Below are 23,870 nucleotides of genomic sequence, written 5' to 3' on the forward strand. Positions count from 1 at the left end.
ATGTCCCAGAACTTCCTCCAGAATCCAGATATACGAGGCAAACTCAGAGACCCCCCCCCCCCCCCCCCCCCTCTCTCTCTCTTTATCTGGGTGTGATATTTGTCTCTGACTTGTCCTTAGATGGTCAAGTGAGGAGGTACAATCATGCTTCTTCCAGCTGTGAAACTGGAAGTCCTCATCATTTGCACACCTTGAAAAGGTCATTTAGGCTTTCATTTATTTGTGATGCATATTGCATAGTCTATCTACTGCAACTCCCTCTACTCCGGGCTCAGTAAAAAGGTTATCTCCCGTCTCCAACTGGTGCGAAAATGATTAATCAATTCTAAGGAATGTGACCATAATACACCCATTATCTTCTCTTCACTGGTTGATGCTGAGTTTCAGGAGAATTGATTTCATGATATTACTAATTACTTAGTTTTAAAGCCTTGCGAGGCCAGGCGCCCAGTTACATTTTAGATATCTGTGCCAGAGTGCAGCCATATATCCTTAGATAGGGCTCTGTTGGTTGTTCGGTCTTTTGGGGTGTGGTAAATACCAATTTGAATTTGAATTTGAATTTGAATCTTATTATAAATCGATTCACACTTTCTAAAAATATTTAGTTTGACGGGCGCAAGCCGCTCTTATGAGTGTGGAGCCCCTCACTTCACACGGGTGTGATTTTTATTTACTATTATTGTTTTAAAGAGGGCAAACATGGCCATGAGTTGCTGGATTGTGATGATTTACATTACATGTACTCTAAATTGTTGTAAAAGAAGGCACCCCTTCAAGACGATACCTAATCAATGCTATGGGAAGGCATGGGGTAGCCACTAGGCCTAACAGGGAAGGCATGGGGTAGCCACTAGGCCTAACAGGGAAGGCATGGGGTAGCCACTAGGCCTAACAGGGAAGGCATGGGGTAGCCACTAGGCCTAACAGGGAAGGCATGGGGTAGCCACTAGGCCTAACAGGGAAGGCATGGGGTAGCCACTAGGCCTAACAGGACAACTCACCCCATCCCCGTTTTTCCTCCCGGAATTGTCCCCAGTGAGGGGTGGGAGAGGCTGGACAGCAGACGGCCGTGGAACTTGAAGGACAACAGATCACAGATCACAGGTTGTTTGTGAGTTGTCCAGTATTCACCACTAGCTGGATATAATTCTGTGCCCGAGTGAAGAATGGCATTGTCATGTGATTAATGAAAGAGAAGTGGAGGAAAATTGTGTCTCTAACACGTTCTTCTTCTCAGTTGCCAGTATTGTATCAATGCATTCCATGCTATGTGGCTATTGATTTAAATTCAGTGAATTAATTGCCCACAGTGCCAATGCTCAACAAATTAGTAATTACTCACATAAACACTTCACACACAACCCCACCACAGGCTAACGATTAAGTTAATTTGAAGAAACAATTTGTAGTCTACAAAGAACAGTAGGAAAAACTATTTTGTGCAGCAATTATTATATAATGCGTCTTTTAGTCCTATTATTGCATTGTTGTAGTTCATGTGGAATTGCCAGATGAACTTTGGCTCAAAGGATCAAAAGGGCATATTTCTTAGTTTTAATCAGTTTTTAAAACGGTTAGTCCCAATACTTGATTCTGATTGGCTGCTTTCCGTTGTAAATCTCATGATTATCCACACCTTCAATGACACTTTATATCATTCCCAGCTGATCCCGCAGCTCTAGCTGAACTGGGGAAGGGGAGCACTTGATTGCCTTACACACCCTGGCCGTGCGGGCGTCTAATGGCTCCGGGCGGCCTCGTAAAGATATCAAGCACCTCCTATTCCCCCGTTACAGAGACTGGAGTAAAAACAAGGAAGTGTGGCTCGCTCTGGTGGGCGCAAAGCATAGCTACTTTTGTGAATTTAATAAGTTACGTTTTATGAGGTTGATATTGCTATATGTTTGTAACCGTTTTAGAAAAGCAATAAGCCACGTGAGGTCCCAGCTTACCGTATATTTTATAATGGCTGACAGGGTCGGAGACCCTCCGTCTCTCAGCCATTATAAAATACCCGATAACCTGAGACCTCTTGTGGCTTATTGCTTTAATTAACCACTTTCAATCTGGTGTCCGTATTTGGAACATGTCTTTATAGGCTAAAGGTAAATCATATGGGGCTTAAGTGGTAATACAATATTCTACCCCTCTAGTTACATATAAGGGACTCCGTACACAAGAGCGTCGTCCATTGAAACTGAACATGGAGCCTATTGTTTTCTGCCAATCCTGCCTATGCCACTGGCACTTGTCATTAGTTGTCTGGGCAACGATTCTCTCAGCAGTCCGTCGCTATGTTATTAAATAGAGAGAGGCATTTGTATCAGACAGAGGAGATTGTCAGAGAACCAGAGAGAGAGAGAGGGAGGAAGGAAGTGGGAGCTCTTGGGTTGTCAAGGGGGTGATTTTCTACCATGTTTCTCCAGTCGTTTACTGATAAGTGAACACAAGGGCTACACAACCCACAAGATGAAAATGTATATGTTGTCATGGTAACGCAACAGTGAACGCTAGACTTGTCTAGCATTAGACATACAGTGGTAGACAGGTTATAAGACTCCCATCATGCATTTGTACTGCAGCAGTACCCTTCTCTTACTTTAATGGCAGACAGAATATATAGTAATGGTAGTTCCTTTTTTGTCTTTGAAATGATTGCTTTGAAATTGATGGCTCATGGAAAACTAGTTCTTCTTGAGGTTATTGTAAGTGTTGTATGAATGAACGAAGCATGGATAGGACCAAGCACCCAGAACCAATCTTAGCACATAAAATACGCTACTGCACATGCTTCTATCGCCTGAAACCACAGTGTTCATGCCTTGGTGCTCGAATCTTTTCGCATTTGGGCACCAACATTTGGTTCTCAAATGGGGAAGTTCCTTGGGAGCATGTGCTGGGTGAGCACCTTTCATTGAAATGAAATGGGTGCGGACAGGGCCATCCGTACTCCGTTTTTATATAACTCTATGGGTTGGACGCTTCCAGTTTAGTTCCACTAAGTCAGAGGTTTTCAAAAGGTGGTCCGTGGACCACTGGTGGTCCGTGGAGGTTTTGCATGTGGTCCCTGACCATACATTTAGTAATGTAAGATTTGTTGATTTTTCAAATTTTCTTTCCACGAGTTGAGAAACCGTGAACTGAATGACCTGGTGACCTATGATGACCGTCCATGTAGTAATTTACTGACAAGTTTGAGGTCAAGAAATTCAACAGAAAAAGGGAGTTAGAATCTCAAGAGGGGGAAGTGCACCGGATTGTCTGGTTGAGTGATTATTATTAGGAAATTATTAGTAGTCCATAGACCATTGGTAGAGAATAACTGGGCTGTATACACATGGGATGCATATCAAGTGATACAAAAGCACTAAGTCAGGGTGGTGGTCCCTTATTCACAATCACCTGCACTAAGTTGTTGTAGTGATGAAAGTATAGAGCTTGGTTCTGGCCTTTTTTTGTGAGATATATGTCTTTGCCACTCCATGCATGTCCCTTCACATGCCAAATGGGATGGTTGTGAATTCTGCTCCCTCTCTGAGGGAGACCTTGTTGAATAAATGGGAATGACAACTGTGCTTCTCAAAAAATGTTTGAGCTCTGGACCACTATCATATTTTGAACAATCGTCAAGGACCACCCCAACCAACCCTACAACATTAGGTATTTTGTATACCCGTTGGGCACTGACCTACTGGTCTATATGACCTATATGGAAGGCGGCGGTGGCTCAGGGGTAGAGTGGCTGGATGGTAACCGGAAGGTTGCCAGTTCGAACCCGGGCTCCCCCAGAGTTAGTGTCGAAGTGTCCTTGAGAAAGACACTGAACCCCTAATTGCTCCTGATTTGTTGGTTGGTGCCTTGCATGGTTTCCGTCGCCATTGGTGTATGAATGTGTGTGTGAATGGGTGAATGTAATGCACAATCTATGTAAAGTGCCTTGGATAAAGGCGCTATATAAATGCACTATTTACCATTTCTTTGTCAGGCATGCCCAAATATGTAGTCTATGGGGATGTCAGACCAATCATTGTGATGTCAGAACAGGCCATCTCCATATATGGAGATATAGGGGTGACCAGGTCCAGACTCGACACCGGGCACTATGTGGGGGTGTGGAACACGTGTGTCGAATTTGAAGTTGGTGCGGCAAACGGTTCTGTATCTGTCTCTCTGTGTCCCTTTATTCCTATATATGGAGTTCTGTGCCAGGCATGCCCAAGTATGAAGTGTGTTGCCTAATCTCAATGTGACGTCATGGAATGTACAGGTGAGGTCAACTCAGCCTCTGCCCGGAGCCCGGGCAGAGGCTTTTGTGCTGGTTCTGGACAACCGTGGGTCAGACGGACTCGACACTGGGCACTGCACTCCCTGTGGTGGTGTGGAACACGTGTGTCGAATTTGAAGTCGGTGGGGCGAACGATTCTTGAGTTACGTGGATTACAGATTACAGACATACAAAGACGTGCCACATTTATAGATAGATAGATAAGAAGGTATAAGACAGTCATATCAATAATTGTATTACATCTTCTTTTTAATATGTCACATGAATGCTCTTAAAGCCAGATTTTGTGTCACACACTGAACATATAGCCATTCTACAAGGTCACAGAGTTTCCATCTGGGAAGGTCTCCTTTTAGCTTAATCTTTCAATATTTATATCACTCCCTCCAGAAGTCACGCACATGCACCCCCCTTTTTAAAGACATTCAGCGAGAGAGTGAATAGAGATTTCATCTTGAACTTGCACCTCAGTGCCTATTTAATTGGCAAATGTGTGGGCTACTTTATGTATCCCGTATGTACCGTATCTCCCTTTGGCAAGGATTAATTTCAAAGGGAGAGTTCAATGAACCCGCTAGAGAGTCAAATACAGAAGATGGGGGTGGTGGGTGTGTGACACATCCATGGGAACTGGTGCACAAAGATTTTCTCATTAGAGATCTAATTTGAAAAAAGAAAAAAAAAGAAAATGGAACAAAAAAGATAACATGGAAGTGATTCGATTTGGTTCTCATACTCACTATGTACATCAGTGTTGGGCAATTACTGTACATCCAACTCACATTCGCCTCATAAGTAACAGTGCTTGGCCGCTGTGTATGCTGCCTCAAAAGATGGTTTGTGATTTGCAAATTTGACAATGGGTTTTGTATGAGAATGTCAGAGAGGTCAGACGTGTCACGGCTTGTTTTCATGTTTTGTGTGAACGTGATAATGAAGTGTGTTCAATGGCATCTCTGCAGCTGTCCTTGTGCACACACACACACACACACACACACACACACACACACACACACACACACACACACACACACACACACACACACACACACCTCCCAATAGCGGGATTACAGGATGCAGAAGGACACAATCAGAGCAGTGAGGAAATTAAAACCTGTGAGGCTTCACTCGGACCCGGCAAGGTTAATATCATCAAAGCTGTTTTAATTAAATGCCTAAATTACTGCCACGCTTGTTGAGCACTTGGCAGAGGATATTTCCCTTCCGTGGATATTGTTCCTTTATTCTTCTTTTCTGTAGGTTTACAATAAGCAGCGATTCTCAAACTTCAAAACGAATTTGGCCCATTTGATATAATTGTCTATCTCTTGGGCCCCAATCTACATTGTAAAACCCTTACTCTGCTGTAATGAGTAGGCTACAGAACATGAACATTAGGCTATGTGAGGATTTTTCACCACCAATAAAGGCATCATTCTGCATGAATGAGGCATTGTTTAGAACTTTAGATGCAGCATGGTTTGCATCATTCATTCGCCACGGTCGCGATGTCAGATGCAGTGACAGCCATCTATTTTTTAGATCCTCCAGAATTATTGGTTTTGTGAAAGGCTGTTGTCCTAAATCCTAAAGGTCATGAACATGAGGTGAAAAAGGTTGGTGTTCTTGAAAGGACCACCACAGACTCCAGGTGAGCAGATTCACTGTAGCCTAGCAACCATGCTCACCCAGACAAAACAAGTCTAGGCAACAGCCAACAAAGGTTTACACCTTGATTTGATAAATTCACTTCAGTGTGATGGAATATGTTATTATTTCATTCCCTATATCATGCTCTCCTTCTCTCTCTGTCTCTCATGCTTAGTCTCATGCTCTCAAGGGTGATTTGTACTTGGTTGTAGGGTGGCGTCGCTCACCGAAAATTGCAGATCTACAAGCTTGCAACGCGTCCTTCTGCGGCACGTTGTGAGCTTGCAGATGTAGTCTACTATTTATGGCAGCCAAAAATCTGACATGTCTCTCTCTCTCTCTCTCTCTCTCTCTCTCTCTCTCTCTCTCTCTCTCTCTCACACACGCACACGAATACGTTTGAATTGTGTTATATGAAGCAGCTTAAAGATCAAAGCTGGCTCAGATAACCAGATGCTACTGTAAGCTGCAGAGCAGAGGATAAGCAAATTCAGTGTGATATAGGACAATGACAGGCCCCATACCCCTCTTTTTCGATTATGATCTTTTTTTTGTTTGTTTTTTCTTAGTGTGCACTGTGCAGGGACCTTATAAGAGACATTTGTACGAACCAAGCACTCAATTTCATGCATTTTCCTGTTTAATTCTATAACGGTGGAAACCGGTATCATTTTAATGCTGGATGTCAGCATGCTGGCACTGGTCATGATGCCACACGGGCACTTTTGCTGGTTCATTTCACTCCACAGTTAACATCCAATGGCCTAACGTCCAATGGCCTGTGGCAATACCAGTAGCTTTAATGGCTGCAATACAGTTGCATCATTTATGGCTTGCAGACGGGAATTTTCAGAGCCAGTAATGGGTGTCAGTGTCGATGCAGATGCCCTGGGCCATTTGATTCATTTTATTCTCATCCCCATTTTCAATGGCTTAGTGATCAAAAAACTTTTTTTTTTGCATTTGCTTAATTGTATCTTTGCACTCAGCAACCTTATTAGATGAGCTGCAACAGGGTTAAATGACTGTATGTAACACCACTTGCACCCCCCCCCCCCCCCCCCCCCCCCCCTTCCCCTTTCATTAACGGCAACCCAATGGCTGGGTTGACTCCATTATTGAATGTCTACTCTGTCTCTGGGTAACATAGCTGTAAATCTAAGCCTGACATTCCGAGCTTATGTTGTGTTATCTTCCTGCACGCACGCACACACGCACGCACGCACGCGCACACATACACGCACGCACGCGCACACACACACACACACACACACACACACACACACACACACACACACACACACACACACACACACACACACACACACACACACACACACACACACACACACACACACACACACACCAAGCTCTTTAAGCACCAGGGATCAAATTAATGTTGCCAATATGAGAAAGGCCAGAGTGTCCTTTTTAGCCTGCCATCTCAGGGTCATATCATGGAGATATGGGTTATAGAATACTGGTAAGAATAAGATATAATGTTAGTTGAGCAGCCATCTGAAAAGCACTGCAGAGGTCAGACATTCATCATTCCAATTGTCTGCTTTTTTCTTCTTTTTTTGTACCTGAACACTTCAATAGTTCTGTCAATAATTATTTTCAATCTATAATGTACAGTATGTTACTCAGTCTGAGTGATTTGCTTGCTAGGAGAGACATCATCTATTTTGAAAACAAGTGTTTTTCAGTGATTTCCACTTCATATGTGAACATTCGCGTACAGTAGCCTATGTGTGGCTCTGCACTCTGCAGGCCACATTCAGAAATTAAACTCCCCCCTGGACCCATCCACCAGCCCCCCACCACCCATCTCTTACACCCTACTGCAGTTTACCGCTCCCCTCAGCTGATATCTTCCTCTCCCAGCCTGCCTCCCTTGAGGCATACAGTATCCTTATGATGTGGCGTGCCGAACATATCCTCTGGTTGTTGAGCAGAGAGCATGGCAAGCTCTTCCTACGTATGATTGATGAGCGAATGGGATTTTAATTCAGTTACACAGCCAGTGCCCTGCAGCGATATCGACATGTCAGCCTTCCTTATTCAGAGACGGAAGAATGAGATAGTCGAAGACAATCTTTCTTCCACCTGGCAATTGTATTTTTTTATGGTGATTTTCTTTTTCAGGTCTCCCATTTTAATAAAATGAATACACTATTTATTCCTGTTTAATTGGAATCCTGCTTTGTTTCTGTTAATGTCCCTTTGTTAAGCTTAAAGTGGATTGGCATTATTATTTGAGGCACCGCACAGTGATTCTATTTAGTTTCATAGACACCCGTTTGTGATGTTGTTACTGTAATGAAATTTCACTCCCAGATTTGTATTCAGACAATTTCAGAGACTACTGTATGTATTTCTGTCCTTCTCAACTCCCTCTTAGGTTATTTTCAAAGGTTGAAAGTTGCCATTGGCCAATGAAAATTTTCTTGCTTTTGAAGACAAAGGCCTGAACAGCAGCGGCTGTATTCTACTAATTGTCCACCAGGCCGAAGGCATGGGGAGAGAGTATGTTTTGCACTCCGTCCGTGTGTCCGTCCGTCCGTCTGAACAGATAATCTCCGGCACCGTTAACCCGGTCGATGCCAAATTTTGCACACACTCCCTGGATGCCAACGATGAATTTCCAGAACGGCCGGTTATAGCGCCACCAGGAGGCCAACTTTTGAAAAACAATTTTTTTGATATTACTCCTCCAGATTCTGCCCAAAAATCCCGCAAATCGTTACACACTATCTCTATATGTCATGTGTTCAAGTTGGATCTGTCCGATATTTCAACATTGGCTTTCAAAGTTTGCAGGATTGGCCCTTTTGAAACAAAAAGCCTCAAATCATGAACGCAGCGTGCAATATATGTGAAATCTTCCACAGACTTTCCTACTAGGCTGAGGAATATATCCCACCCTTTTCACATTGGCCTGTTATAGCGCCACCTACAGGTGGATTTTTGCAAAACAATGTTTTGCTTAACAATCATACGGTTTTCCTAGTAAACTGCGAACTACCGTCGCAACCAAACGTGGTGCACTTGTTCTGATGCTAAGTCTTAGCCACTTGGGCGTGTCACAAATGCAAAAGGTTCATATCTCATAATTTGATTTGAGTGAAAATGTTTTATTTGTAAAATTGTCACGACTGGTTTGTACTTTGTAATTTTGCTGTGAAAAACATTATACTGAAATCCAAAAAGTTGAATGCATAAATGAATTAGTGATAATTGAGTTAAATCAGTCACCTAATAAATCAGTCAGTCAACCAAGGCTCTTCTTCTCCCCAGGGGAAGATGGTGAAGGGAATGGGAGGAGCCATGGACCTAGTGGCCAGTGCTGGAACCAAGGTGGTGGTGACCATGGAACATTCAGCCAAGGTACTACAGCAGGTTGCAGCAGGTGCATGCACTGTGCATGCTGGTGGCCAGTAATTAAGTACCTTCACTTGAATACAATATCTATACTTTGACTAGTACTGGGGTTGAGTACTTTGTCAACCACTAGGTGCATGCATGTGTGTTTGGATGTCACACTGTGACATCATGTGAGCATCTATTGCAGTCGTTTCCTTAGCAGTGGCATCATCAATAGTAACTCATTCTTTCTTGTTTTTATTTTTTCCCCCTCCCCTCCATTTGCCTTCTAATTTTATTTTCCAAGAATCCCAAGTCCTATTTAATGGATGGACCGTTTAGCCTGTGATACACAAGTGCCTCCGACCAGTGTCTTCTATGATAATGAGTGAGAGAGCATAATGACTGATTGAGGATGATTCTGCTAATGGATTGCTTAATGCCTCTTTGTCTGTCAGTGCGTTTCAGCTCAGCCCCATGAGGTTTTCTGTAGACAGACTGCCTCTCTCAAGTCTCTGGCTATTTGGCTTACGGCTAAGTTCAATGCACATCTGAAAATGGACTCTCAGCCATTAGGCCAGTCCTGCATTGTATATAAATCACCTCCCGGTTGTAGGATTTGGCTTAATTGGTTTACTTTTAGAATGCTCCGCCGACTGGCAGGATGCAATGGCAACACGGTGTTGTGTGTCCAGGGAAGCCTACTGATATACAGTATGCCAATGAGACTGTTGTCTGATGTGCCGCTGCGGCTGTAGTCCAGATGGTGCAACAGGTGAGTATACATCAAGTGCGCTGAAGCCTGTCATCATTAGTGATTGAGTGGGTGTGGGGTGCACACAGGCATGGGGGTGGGGTGTGCGGGTGTTGGGGAAATTGAGACACACATGGGATCACACACCCCTAGGGAGAGAATAATGAAAGTACTCTGTTGCCAGCTGCATCCCTGAAACAAACACGTGGCATTTGACTGACAGTCCGAACATAAACGGGATAAATGACCCCTAATCCAACTCTCTCCCTCCATCTCTCTCTCTCACACTCTATCTCTCTCTTTCTCTCTCTCTGTCAGGGTGGAAAACACAAGATCCTGGAAAAATGCAACCTGCCATTGACAGGGAAACAATGTGTGGATCGCATCATCACAGAAAAGGTATATGTATTTACTTGATTGTCATACGTGCACCCAGTATGCAAGTTAGCTTCCATTAACCCCAATCTAAATGAAAGCTAGCCAGCCGACTACACAAACCGTTCTTTGGTGAGAAAGTCTGCTTCATTCACCTGACCATCATGCTAAAAGGACCCCTTCAAGAGAGACAAAAACAGACTAAGATACAGTATACAACATATTTTCGAACCGCTATGTTGTACATTTTCATTTAAGTAATTATATCCAAATGAGGGCAGCTTATGAGAGCTTATGATGCTAAGAACGTGTATGCACGTGATGTCCTCTCAATTAAAACCGCGGCCTGGGCCATGGCTCAGTGGTCCAGGCACCTTGGCTGGCAATTCAGTCTGGCAGTGTTCGACTCCCGATCCCGACGGCCTTTATTGCATGTCTTCCCCCCATCTCTCTCCCCATTTCCTGTCAGCCTACTGTCTGTCCCTCCATAAAAAATATAAAATAAAGGCGAAAGCCACAAAAAAAAAACATTTAAAAAAATAAAAATAATAATAAAACCGTGTGGTGCCTCGGATGTGTATACACGTCCTTAGATATTATATAAAGCGGGATTGCTCAAATCCATTTTTTTGACAGTGGCCGTTGCTAGGCAACTGGACATGTTTACCGCATGTGCGAAGCCTTTCACTTTTACGGGCATAACTTGCTAGCATCTCGAAATCTACAGCCATATCCATGGTTTTGATCAGAACGTTGATGTTCTGTCCTAATGTCTGACTTAACGAAGCATCACGTTTGGAATATTAACCCTTCTAAAGAGAGACAAGACTTATTAGCACGAGGTAGTAATGGAACATTATACCTCCCGGTTTTGGGGGGAAATGTGTAAAATCTGCCCATCTGCTTGCCACTCTAGCACCTTTATTCTGAAAAATTCCCCGGCAAACGTAGTGTTAATATATTAATATTTCCTGACTATGCTGCCTTATTCGTTTGACTGACTGAAATGCCCATGATCATTCACTGGGTTTGCTTTCTGCCTTATCAACAACCAATCAGTTCCCATAATGTGTCAGTAATACTCGCACGCATGCACACAGAAGCCAAAGAAAGACACCTTGATGCTCATGTACACACACACACACACACACACACACACACACATACACACACACACACACACACACACACACACACACACTGGGACTGATAGTGTGGGGAGTGACTGATGAGCACAGTGATAAAAGAAAGTGGCACAGGAAGATGGAAGTTACATTTATTCAGCCTAATCCAATCAGCCGATTACTGCGAGTAGCCTGGTAATCGATTTTTTTAAATTGTTTCTTGCGTACAGTAGAATCTGTTAATTTAACTCTGAGAATGTAAAAACTGCCCTTGAGGGTAAATGTGGGTATTTTCTTTCCACTCACAGTAATGTTACACTGAGGATTTTTACTGTGCGGTTAGATTTGGGACTGTCTCTCCACGATGCTGTGCTTTAATGATCTCACCATCCACTCCACATGGCCCAGCTTGTTCCTGTCACTGGTGATGGTGCTTCATCAGTACCAACCCCATTCGTCCTCACCACAGGATGGTTGCTGCACAACAATGCATCATTGTGATGGTTCATGAATCACTCATTAAAAGTGATGGGCCTGATGCTGCTAGGCATGCAGAGTGAAAAAGTGTGATTAGCTTTTTTAGATGCATGTCTTTTTCTAGGGTGTCAGTTTTTTTTTCTTTCTCTTTTTTCCAGTCCCAGAGAAGGGGAAAATCCTATTCTGCGCGCCCATCAACCAAATGAGCTTGTAGATCTGCTATTCCTGCTATTTTCAGGGTGAATCGTCAGTGTAGAATGACTCCGTTTTATGGTTATAATGTACAATTGTACATTCTCAGATATATTTTTTTAATGTTTGAAATTTGACTACCCATGGAGCACCCTCTGAGTGCAGCCTGCAGGCCAACACTCTCGTTACCAAGAAACGTCTTAGGGGCTGTGTATATTTATTTCTGTTTCAGATGAGTTCTTTTTCAGCTGAGTGCTGAGTTTTTCTTTCTTCTTCAGCTGAGTGCAGCCTATGTTTTGTATTATTGTACAATATGGGAGCACCACGTTTTTGGAATCGCCAGCGAAGTTACAACTTTACAACTCTGACGTTTTTAGGTGAGTGCCATGGCGTTTTCAGCCGGGAAAACACATCTTGGTGGACACGGCCTCTAAGTCCTTCCTAAGCCATAACCACATCATAAGTGTAAATCGACCCAGATACCTGCCAGGCTGGGTTACCTAACCAGGGCTCATAAAAAAGTCACGAGATGTGGCCTATATAATGTTGGGAGTTGGCCAAAAAGAGATTCTTCCTTGGCCTACTGGGAGTTTACGTTTCATGCCAATCTGCCCAACGGTGCCAGAGATTAGCTGCTATGACTGAGAAAGGAGAGAGGCCACACAGCTCGTAGTCAGCCATCAAAATCTTTATTTTTCAAACGTTTCGGCAACAAGTTGCCTTCTTCAGGGAATGAGGGAAGAGATTAGCTGCTATCAGACAGACAAACTCACAGGGGGGATAACTACATGGAATCAAGTAGCAGGTCCAGATTCATCTAGAAGAATAGGTGTTTGTTAACGGTATATGAAATTGATGAACAGGTAAACAGGACACCTAAACATTAACAACATTGCAAGCCTCTTTAGTTGTTGTTTTCTCAGCTACAGTGCTTGGGTGAAATGCAATGCTGAACCTGAAGAAAGGAAGAAGGTACTGAGAAGCATTGCGGTGGAGATTAGGGCAGGCCTGCAGAGATGTTCCAGTGTTGTCTGGTAGAGCTGGCTGGCACCATGGGTGCATGGTCATGGGCTCATTACCCTCTGTGGTAGCTTACTGTGCTGTGGCGACATGACCTGTCAGACAAAGTCTGCTCCATTTCCTTACATTTCTCTTTTGATTCACTTCTCCTCCCCGTCTGTTCTTTTGTGCTTGGTCTGCCAGCATTCATTTCAAGCACACAGCCCAATATCTAAGTGAAAACATGTGTGTCTGCATGTAGGCCCACTGTATAAAGGGGTGATAATATTTTGACCACCTTGCTGACACCTCCTCTTCCTTTACACCCTCTTCCAGCTCTCTCTCTCTCTCTCTGTCTTTATCTCTGTCTATTAAATCCCCCCTCTATGTCATTTCATCTCTTACTTTATACTTTCAGCTTATAATGGAATAGAATAGTATGCCACTAATTATTCTTGCCCCCTTTTTCTGTCACTTCCTTACACCGTTCACCCCCTTCTTCCTGTCTCCATCCTTGCCATCTCCGGTTCCACTTCCATTCCTACATTCCTCCCAATCCTGCTCTGCTAAGCTCACAAACACCACCTCCTATTTTCTTATTGAGAATGCAATTAATTTGAGAACATTTCATTGCGCTTTAGTGTTGATAAGCTAAAAGGAGGAGGTGGGGATTACATTACCATAATCCTGTGTGTCTGGTTATGTGTAAAACATTTTAGCTGCAACGCAGTCATGTGTCCTCATTAAAATGTAACTGTGACCTTGATATTTATGTAAGGCATGCAATCAAGTCCAGACAATTTAAATTATATAACGGCAAATCCCAACAAATGTTATCTCATGGCACTTTAGGTACAGTATACTGTATAGGGGAGAACGGGGTAAGATGAGCCTATATATATATACGTATATATATACATATATATATATATATATATATATATAGCTACGTTATCCTACTATTTAAATATGTTTTCTTCTGAATATCAAACTTTATTTGGTTGGTTTATATACTATATTAAAATTGGCTAATGGGAGGCCTGGCCGGCAGCAAGGGAAACAAGTTCCTTTAACAGGAAGAAACCTCAAAGAGGACCCAATAGGAAGAGAGAGGAGCTCAGTGAATCTGGGAATATCCCAATTGTCCCACAGAGGTCTAATCCTATTGCAGGATATCTTTAAATATCCCCCCCTTAAATTGTCTCCTGTTAGAGGTCTTAGTATGAGGTGGAGGAGAGGAGTTGAGGTCCCTCACAGCAGCGGTGGGCATTGATCTACAATTCGACAATGGAGTCTTTAATAAAGCGCTGCCAATAGACAGGCAGAGATCCTGTAATTTACATGTCACTTATGTCTCAAGTGCCATCTCTCTGGAATTCTATCCAATCAGATCAGTATTATTCAATATTAATTCATAAGCCATCTGCCCTTCCCTAATAACACGCTTTTGATCATGGTTTTGTTTAGTGGGGCAACCCTGTAATCAAAGCTTTGCTGCTATTGCTGTTGAAATTACCATGCACTCTGACTGTTCCTTGACTTTCTTCATGTGTATGTGCGTGCACGTGTGGTGGGGCGTTTACGCCTACCTATGATAGACCACTGATACTCATACATAATACCAGTACCAGTCAGTTCAAGTGACATATTATATTACACAGAATGAGTCAGGCCAAAAGGTCCATCAGGCAGACATCTCATCTGCTATATTGCTGCAATGTTGAAAATATACTGTAGAAATAATATTCTAGTCATGCTCTGTTGTTAGACTTAATTGTTTGACCATTCTATGTCCTGGCACCACATAACCTCTCATACCCTTCAATTAGCACACATTTTGAACCTAAATCCCTGACGATCATATACTGTATGTATTCTGTGCATTTCTACACAAAATATGGAAATGTCTGCGCGATGATGTCATGTACTTTGTTTTGTGTCACGTGAAATGTGTAAATTAACCTTTAGTTATTCATTCAATTAAACAAACTACCTCACAGTTTATTCATGCATACCTAAAGCACAGATCTAAATTGATGTCTAAACAAAGCATATTATTCTACGTGTATTAGCTACCATAATAACTGCAAAGAAAATTATTTTGACTAGAAATGTGTGCTCCTCCTAGGAGTCCTAGCACAGGTCTCCACCAGGCCAGATTGCCTACCCTGGACCCTCAAACTTTGGTCATAGCCACATGGAATGGGATCTGAAAAGATGATCTCATATATCTTCATCACATGACCCCAGATTATGTCCACCGATTTGTGTGAGTTTTGGACTAAATCTGTAGGAGTAGTAGCAAAATGTGTGTTTTGAAGAAAATGCACGATGGCATATAAATTTGTAATCTGGCACAAACGGTGCCTATAAATTCCGTCACAAATCATGATCCAAGGAATCCAGGAGGGAAAAGATGTTGATTGTACGACCAATCTTAGACAATCAGAATGGAATATGGAAATTTGACAGATCCGTGTTGATCACTTGACTACCTGTGCTCTAACGGGTTGTTACATTATTAATCAGTTACAAAGTACGAGAATCCATAGAACGAGAATCACTATGAAGGCAACAGGAACACTCTGACAATCACGCTCGGAGAAAAGTCGCCAGAGCGGAAGTAGGGGGCGTGGCCAGTAATCATGTATAGAGATAATGTGTACTGATTTGCATGAAGTTTGAACAAAATGCCTAGGAGTAATATCCAAAAATTGGCCTCTTGGTGGCGCTATAATAGGCCAATGTGAAAGATTTTGGGCAGAGGTTCTGCTTTGGCCTCAAGGGAGTGTGTGCACAGATGTGCACCGATCGGTCCAACGGTGCCGGAGATTAGTTGCTCACAGACCGACAAACACAGGCACGTAAGGACAGACGGGCAGAGACAAATTTGTGGGTCCCCAGAGGAAGCGTTGATAGCATTGCAGTTGACAGTAGCAGACATGCCTGTGGTATAACCCCATTAGTGGTTATCTCTAATGTGTTGATACTTCTCTGCATAATTGAAATCTCAGCTCTAATTTGTTTCCAAAATTATAGAAGAAACTGGTTCCCTACAACCGTGCCAAATGACACAAACATTTCTGTCTCCATACTGTCACATGTACACACACACACACACACGCGCGCACACGCACACAGACACACACAGACAGACACATACACACACACACAGGAATTTGTATTCCAAACAAGGAAAATCCTACATGTACTCCTTGTGGCCATGGGGAAAAGGAATTGAAATATGTCCTAAATGGTGCAAATTGTATTTGAAATCCCAGATGGAAGATAGACCAGTTGCAGGCAGGCTGCAAATCTACAGTTCTGACTCTTTCCTCTCTTATTTCCCTAGGCAGGGCGTTTTATTTCCTACATTACCATTTCCCATTCCTCTTAATCACAGCTACGCTGTTTCCCTTTTTACCAAGTCGGCTTGCAGCAATGTTGTTATAATGATGGGTTTTATTTGAAGTAGATTTTAAGTAGTTTGCCCTGCGTTTGTGTGTGTGATCACGCACGTGTGTGTTTTATGATTAAATCGTGCCACCTCTGTGGACCATTGTGCTTGGGATACTCCCGTCCGCTCCCCAAGGTAACTCAATCATCGCACCTTTGATGTAGCATTACTCAGGGAGACGGCATTTTCATTCGAAAGATATGCTCTCTCTGCCATCCGTTCAAGGCAGAAGGAGCGCAATACCTGAATTATTCAGATTATAGCAGCGGTGCCACAACAAATAGCCGCCTGTGGCATCTGCAGTGATGAGTAGTGTCAATGATGGCAATTACCTTTCCCCCATATACTGTATATAGCATTTCTATGCTTATGGGGCGGCTGTGGCTCAGGAGGTAGAGAGGGTCGTCCAATGATCCGTGGGTCGGCGGTTAGAATCCCGGCTATTCCTGTCCACGTCACATGGTTTGACCAAACATTTGTGTTTGATGGCTGTCTTCTGTCCCCCTCCCCCTCCCCTCCCATTGGAAAAGCATTGAGGCGGCCATCAAACACAGGCAGAGCACAGAACATGTTTATGTGTGAATGAGGCCTCAGACTTGTTCCTTAATGATTTGCCTCCACTAGACAGCAGTGTGATGAATGATAATGATGATGATGACAATGCTGGTCAAGATAGATAACGATTAGAATGTGACTGTCGGATTCCTTATGATCACTAATTAGGTCATGCTTCACTACCTCTCTTTCAGCCTCTTTTCCAGCTCTGACTCATTCTTACCATCTCGCTCGTTCTCCTCAACTCAGCAATTAAGAGACAAACTGTTCATTGGGAATCTTGAACGATCTCTAATCACTTTAATGTCACGCTGTTTGCAGCTACGTTTCAAGGTCTCTATTATCCATTGCTCCCATGTAGTCTGTGACATCCCATCTGTCTTGCACTGCCATAGTGTGTATTTCTGCCTACTGCCTTGTCACTGTGCAGGGTTCTAATGAGCTGAGTGAGACTCCTCCATGGATATCTCTATAAGGCTTTAGCCTGTCACTCTCTGCCGAATCAGGTTAACAGCATCTAGCTCAGCTCAGCAGGCCTGGGTCCGCCTACAACGTCAAATAACCGAAGCACTGACATCAGTCCAATGTTATTCTTGAGGGGAAATATGGTTATCACTATGATTTATCAACCTTGGACTTCAAACTTGCAATTTGTAAAAAAAAAAAAAAAAAAAAAAAACCTGACAAACTTAATTTCACAAAGGAAAAGGCTGTTTATGTTAACTTGGAATCCATGATGATGATGTAACTGGTCAATTTTTAACTCATACATAGCTAAATGGCAGTAGCAATAGTTCAGCACAGGCTAACATAGATTTGTTCTATTTTTTTAGAAAGAGAGTAAGATTAAAAAAAAAAGTAAAAAGAAATGTTAAAAAAAACGTTAAAAACATCTTTGGACTGGATGGCTATTCGTTAAAAGAAAATAAGTACTTGGCCTAGAATGAGTTAAGTAAGTGTTCAATAGTTCTACAGAATAATCAGTTCTACAGTAATCAATCGTATATAAACTCTAGGAATGATTTCTATGGGAATATACTGGAATACATAAAAAGTGTGTTTTTCGGGGCTTTCGGGGGGAAATGGAGAGTAGAGAGTGCAAGGTCACTCCATAGTGCTCAGCAAATGATCCTGCAATCATAGAGGATCAGATAATGGGAATGTGGGACTATACTGTAAGCATTGGACAAGAGCTACGATAAGGAGGATTAGTTAATGAGTTGAGAAAAACAATCCTAATTACGGTTCAGGGTGGGGTGTGATGTATTTCTGGAAGAGATACGTAAAGGTTGGGTGACAGGGCTGTTCTTGCTCATAACCAGACATTAGACTACAGACTAATTAGCGTGTAAGGTATATGTTATATGTTTGTACAACCTAGGCCATGCAGGCACTTGTTAAAGTCTTGCGTCCATGAGATATTGAACAGAGAAATCAAGTATGTCACTATAAAATAATTACATTTCCTTGTGGCACTTGATAAAGCTTGATAAGTGGCGTTTTTTTGTGGCAGCCATGAGCCACAGCTGCTTCAGTAATTACTGATAATGAAAGATATGGCGGCTGAAGTGTAAAGGCAATCAACGGACAGGCTCGGCCAGTTTAACAAATGCACAGCTCATACAGCTCACATGCAACACCTCAAAATGTTAGAAGAGTGGAGGATATTCTGAGTTTCGCAGGAAATGGTCTGTGTGCTTTAGGATAGAAGGAAGTGTGTTTTGGAGTCGGTGGCTGCAGACCTCTTAAGAGCAAAGACCATGTTGGTGTATCCTGTGTTCCCTGCAGATACTCTGAAACCATTAAAGTCAGTTTCTCTATGCTAGTCATCCTCTGGTGGTCAGGATTCAACATTGTGTTTTACCTTTGATGGTTTTTCATTTCCATCGTTTGGAGTATGTCGTGTCCTTCGGCCTGAAAGGCAGCTTTTGCTATGATTCTCCAGAGTGCACAGTGCCTTTGCACAGCTGAGGAGATATGAGTTGTTGTAACAGCAGAACTGTGTCTGTGAACTCGAATCAATTTCCATTTAACCTGAGTTTCAAAGCTTTCTAGAGATAGGATGCTCTGTCTCCTCTTTTCAGTTATCTCCCTCTTTCTCTCTTCCCACCAAAACATACAGTACCATCCCTATTTTCTTTCCCACCAGGCGGTGTTTGACGTTGACAAGACAAATGGCCTGACTCTAATCGAGGTGTGGGAGGGACTGACAGCAGAGGACATCAAGGCGTGCACTGGTGCAGAGTTTGCGGTGAGTAACTGTTACAAACAACAATGGAGCTCACAAACAGCCAAACTGTAGCCTGGCCAAGGACCTTCCCATTATAGTATTTCACTTCAGCTGATGATGTCAAATGAAAAAGGTATGTCTGGACTTAGACTGTAGCAAAGCATTTATAGTACTAAAATGGCTGAAAGCTTAAAATGAATGGGACCATTGCGTTGCAGTAGCACATTTAACATGTCTTCTTAAAAACAGTAAAGCAGCTAGTAGCAGTGTAGGATGGATTTCATGGTATCAAGTGTGGGGTATTTTAACCACTTCATCTTGCTACTTTTGTCACCCTTGTTGTGCAATGTTAATTTCGTTGACTAAAACTATGACGAAGAATGTTCGTCGTCTACCTTTAAATAAATAGTAAAATAAGCTATGATGACTAAAACTAAGACTAAATATATTGACAATTTCGTCAACAAATACAAATTTTGCAATCTGAAAACAGCAGATCTACAAGCTCACAATGCTATTTTCAGCATGCAACCAAGTGTAAAGTCAGCCCTTACGACGCCCATCAAGGCCTGACAAAATATTATTTTGTCGACTAAAACTTTTAAGATGTCTAGTAAAATATGACAAAAACTAAATTAAATTTTATTCAAAAGACTATGAAAAAAAACTAAACCACATCTTTCTGTCAAAGTTAACACTGTTGTTGTGTCCGACAGGTGTCCCCCAACCTGAGGCCCATGCAGCAGATCTAAAACACCTGGATGTGATCAGAGGAGTCCTGATCTCGAAGGCTTTAAAGAATAGTCCTATTTAATTCTTGTTTCAGGTGATATTCAGAAGATTCTTTGGCCAAGGTTGTTGTCAACATGACAGACATGGGTTTAAGTGCTGATGATGCATAATTAGTGAGAGTCATAGGGGCCAGAGTGGGGTGTCCTAATTTATCTCACAATACAAGCTATACTACTGATCTAAATTACTTATTTATGTGATGTGTTAAAAAAAAGTACATTAATATATTGTACATTAATATATTATTTACAAAAGAGCCAGTACTATGAACAGCAATCATACCTGTCATTGACATTGACAACTGCACAAGTTACACAAGTTATCTCACAATACAAGCTATACTACTGATCTAAATTACATTTATGTGATGTGTTAAAAAAAGTACATTCATATATTGTACATTAATATATTATTTACAAAAGAGCCAGTACTATGAACAGAAATCATACCTGTCATTGACATTGACAACTGCACAAGTTACACAAGTTACTGTGATGGGATATATAAGGGATGAACAGGGTTGAAATGTGAGCCGTTATGAATTAGACAATAAACACCTAGTATACTGTAGATAAACTTGCCGAATGAAACCAATGGAAACATGCATTTACTAATGAACTTGTCTATGGATGAAATATCCAATGTAGAATTTGTGTGTAATGAAGTGGTTTATCTGTTGGATTGAAACACAGTTAGATGCTTAGATGCTTAGATGCAAACTATCCTGGCCTCTTACTTGCTTACAAACTGTGATTTGCGAATGAATCGTTCTAAAAATAATTAGTCTCTTTTGTGCAAATTTGCACGAATCAACTCGCGTTGATTCGTGCAAAGTCGAATCAACTCACTTAGTTGATTCGACTTGCACAAATCAAACTCCACAACGATATGTATCTACAGTAAATTCATTGATAATTGAATTATCTGACTTACAGTATTTACTGTTCAACACTCTCCAGCCATCTGGCTTTGACTCCAACTTGGTTTGTCACCAGCCTTCTAATAATACTATTACTGTATAGATCTGTACATCTGCTATTTTAGAAGAATGTTACAACTTCTGACATTGTTTGAACATTTTGACTATAATGACATGCCTGAAATATGAATGCAAGAATGAAAGCGGATAATCAGTCAGAAATTCCAAATGTCTTGATTGTTAAACACTGGCATTTAGTTTGACGGCGCAAAGTGACACATTCAGCCGATAACCCAATGCAGTGTCCCTTGCAGGTTCTAACGAAATCTGTGAGACAATGTTTTGTTGTGGTTAGGGTAAGAATGTGCGAGGGTTGGATAAACATGGCAATGGGCATCTCGGCACAACACCAGCTGAGAGAGACAGATGGAGAGAGAGACAGAGAATCATTGTTTGTCTCAGCAATACCAGACTGGAGTGAAATACTGTATAGTACTGTACATAAACACTAGACATTTTAACAACAAAACATGCAGCCTTAAAGGACCACTTCACCACTTTTCAACTTCTCTTCCTATAATTGGTCCTAACTAATGTTCATGATAAAATACCACCATTTTTTCCTACTCAGTCTGTGTCTCATAGGAAGGCTGTGGGAAGTTCAGAAACCCGTCCACCAGTGACATCATCGATGGTGAATCCAAGCTAATAGAAACGGCAGGCTTTCTTTTCCTGAAAAGTTGCAATGCAAAAGTTGAAGCCATCGTTCTCACGATAATAAAAATCTAAATATATTTTAAAACAAATCTTTAAAAAAAAAAAATCTGCCTAATGATGATGTCGGTTCGAACGGGTGTTCGAACTGCCCAAAGCCCTCCTATGAGACACAGACTGAGTAGGAAAAATGGTGGTGTTTTATCATGAACATTAGTGAGGACCAATTATATGAAGAGATGTTGAAAAGTGTTGAAGTGGTCCTTTAACATTTTTCTGCTCTGACTGTTCCTGTGCTGTTGTTGTTGTATATGAAATAAAATACAAGTTTGGTTACAGTTCATCATGTTTGGCTTCTGGCTGCAGCATTCTGAAATCCTATCTAAAAAGGTGCGAACCATATAGCTTTTTTTTATCATAAGCAAAACATTTCTGACCACTGTGGCCTTGTCTGGTGTAAAATCAACCAACTATACATGAGGTACACAGTATATACATGCCACGGTACCAATCAACGGGTATTTGACCACAAACACCCAATCTCTAGACATGCCCATACATTACACATGTAACTGGTAAGCAAATTCTTTGCTGTTTTGTTTGGCAATTCAAATTATGGACCTTTGTATTCAGACAATTCAGTCCACCAGGAATATAACATTTTCATTGATTCCCTTTGACATCACAGATTTAGAGCTTTATATTGTGTGGGTGATGGGCTTGGAATGACAGTTATGATTTGATTTCTCCACTTCGGTAGAGAGGCAATGCTATTACCTGGGGGATGTTATGCAACCAAAGAATTCAGCCAATGGGATCAGGGAGATCAACTGGATTTGATCAACAAGCTGAAAATGAAGAAAGTGACAGAGGCATCTGCCATCGGCTGTTGTTGCTTATCTACCACATTACTTAATGAACTGACATAGGCAGGTAGGCTATCCTATAAATCTGTCCTACTCTTAACCCATTTCTCATATCTTAGTATAGGACATCATGTTATTATAGTTATAAGGGATGGCTGTGGTAAAACGTGACATTGTGTAAATAACCCATTTATCTCTAGAGCTAGAGGATGCGACTGCAAATTTGATTGGGATTTGGATTTGGTGAATTCTTAAGGTGGAAGAAGGCTATATTAATGCCTATATAACAAGACTGTTAAGATCAGACAGATTCAGCACCACAAGACTGGACAGCTCCACAACAGGCTCCATCCTTTAAAATGATGCCCTCAACATTGTTTTAGTCTATTCATTGTTTTCACTGTTTGTCTGATGAGTGAGTAGGGTATGCCATCCTTATTCCTTGGCCCATAGGCCTAGTTCTAACTTAAATTATTTTAGTTCTTGTGCATGAGTTGATTGAATGACATCACTCCTGTTTTAAACAGTGCTTTTAACTGAACTAAACTTGAAATTGCTTTCTTGCAACAAATTTAGAAAATAGTTTCAGAAAAGTTGAAAGGATTAGTCCTATACTAGTCTCGCATAGCCAGACAACTATTCCACAATCTCTGAATGCTAAAGCATTTGGAAATTGCGAGAGGCAATAGTCTGGTAACGCGAGACTACTTAAACAACTTCACATAATTTTCACCAAGCTATATATCTCTCAAGCCTATATGGTGAACTTTGTAAACCTATTCCATTGTATTTTGAGGGGCGCAGGGCGCTAGCCCCTCCTATGTCCAGCTTTTAGTGTGCGTGTAAACGCAAACTTTGTCCAACACAAACATTAAATGCCATTGATAATGAATGGCCCAGTGTTTATTAAAAGCTGGACATAGGATGTGATTGGCCGGAATTAGATGATGTATGGTGATAAGAGCGCCCCACGGCTGTGATCTTTTCTATAGGCCTATAGCCTAGCCTATAGTTGAGACATTTTTGAGGGGTGCTAGCCCCTCCTATGTCCAGCGTTTAGTGTGTGTGCAAACACAAACTTTGTCCTAACACAAACATTAAATGCCATTGAC

General features: G+C 41.8%; 1 protein-coding gene across 1 annotated transcript in view; it reads left to right on the top strand.

Annotated features, from left to right (window-relative positions):
- The window catches only part of oxct1a (3-oxoacid CoA transferase 1a), a 58,256-nt gene extending 37,674 nt beyond the window's left edge, over positions 1-20,582 (top strand). The window contains exons 14-17 of the mRNA XM_079517131.1: positions 9,239-9,328; positions 10,377-10,457; positions 19,387-19,488; positions 20,184-20,582. Of these exons, the coding sequence (XP_079373257.1) occupies positions 9,239-9,328; positions 10,377-10,457; positions 19,387-19,488; positions 20,184-20,219 (309 nt within the window). The 3' untranslated portion in view covers positions 20,220-20,582. The remainder of the gene's footprint in view (positions 1-9,238; positions 9,329-10,376; positions 10,458-19,386; positions 19,489-20,183) is intronic.
- The last annotated feature ends 3,288 nt before the right edge of the window (positions 20,583-23,870 follow it).

Source organism: Electrona antarctica, assembly GCF_951216825.1.
Source record: "Electrona antarctica genome assembly, chromosome: 12".
NCBI lineage: Eukaryota > Metazoa > Chordata > Actinopteri > Myctophiformes > Myctophidae > Electrona > Electrona antarctica.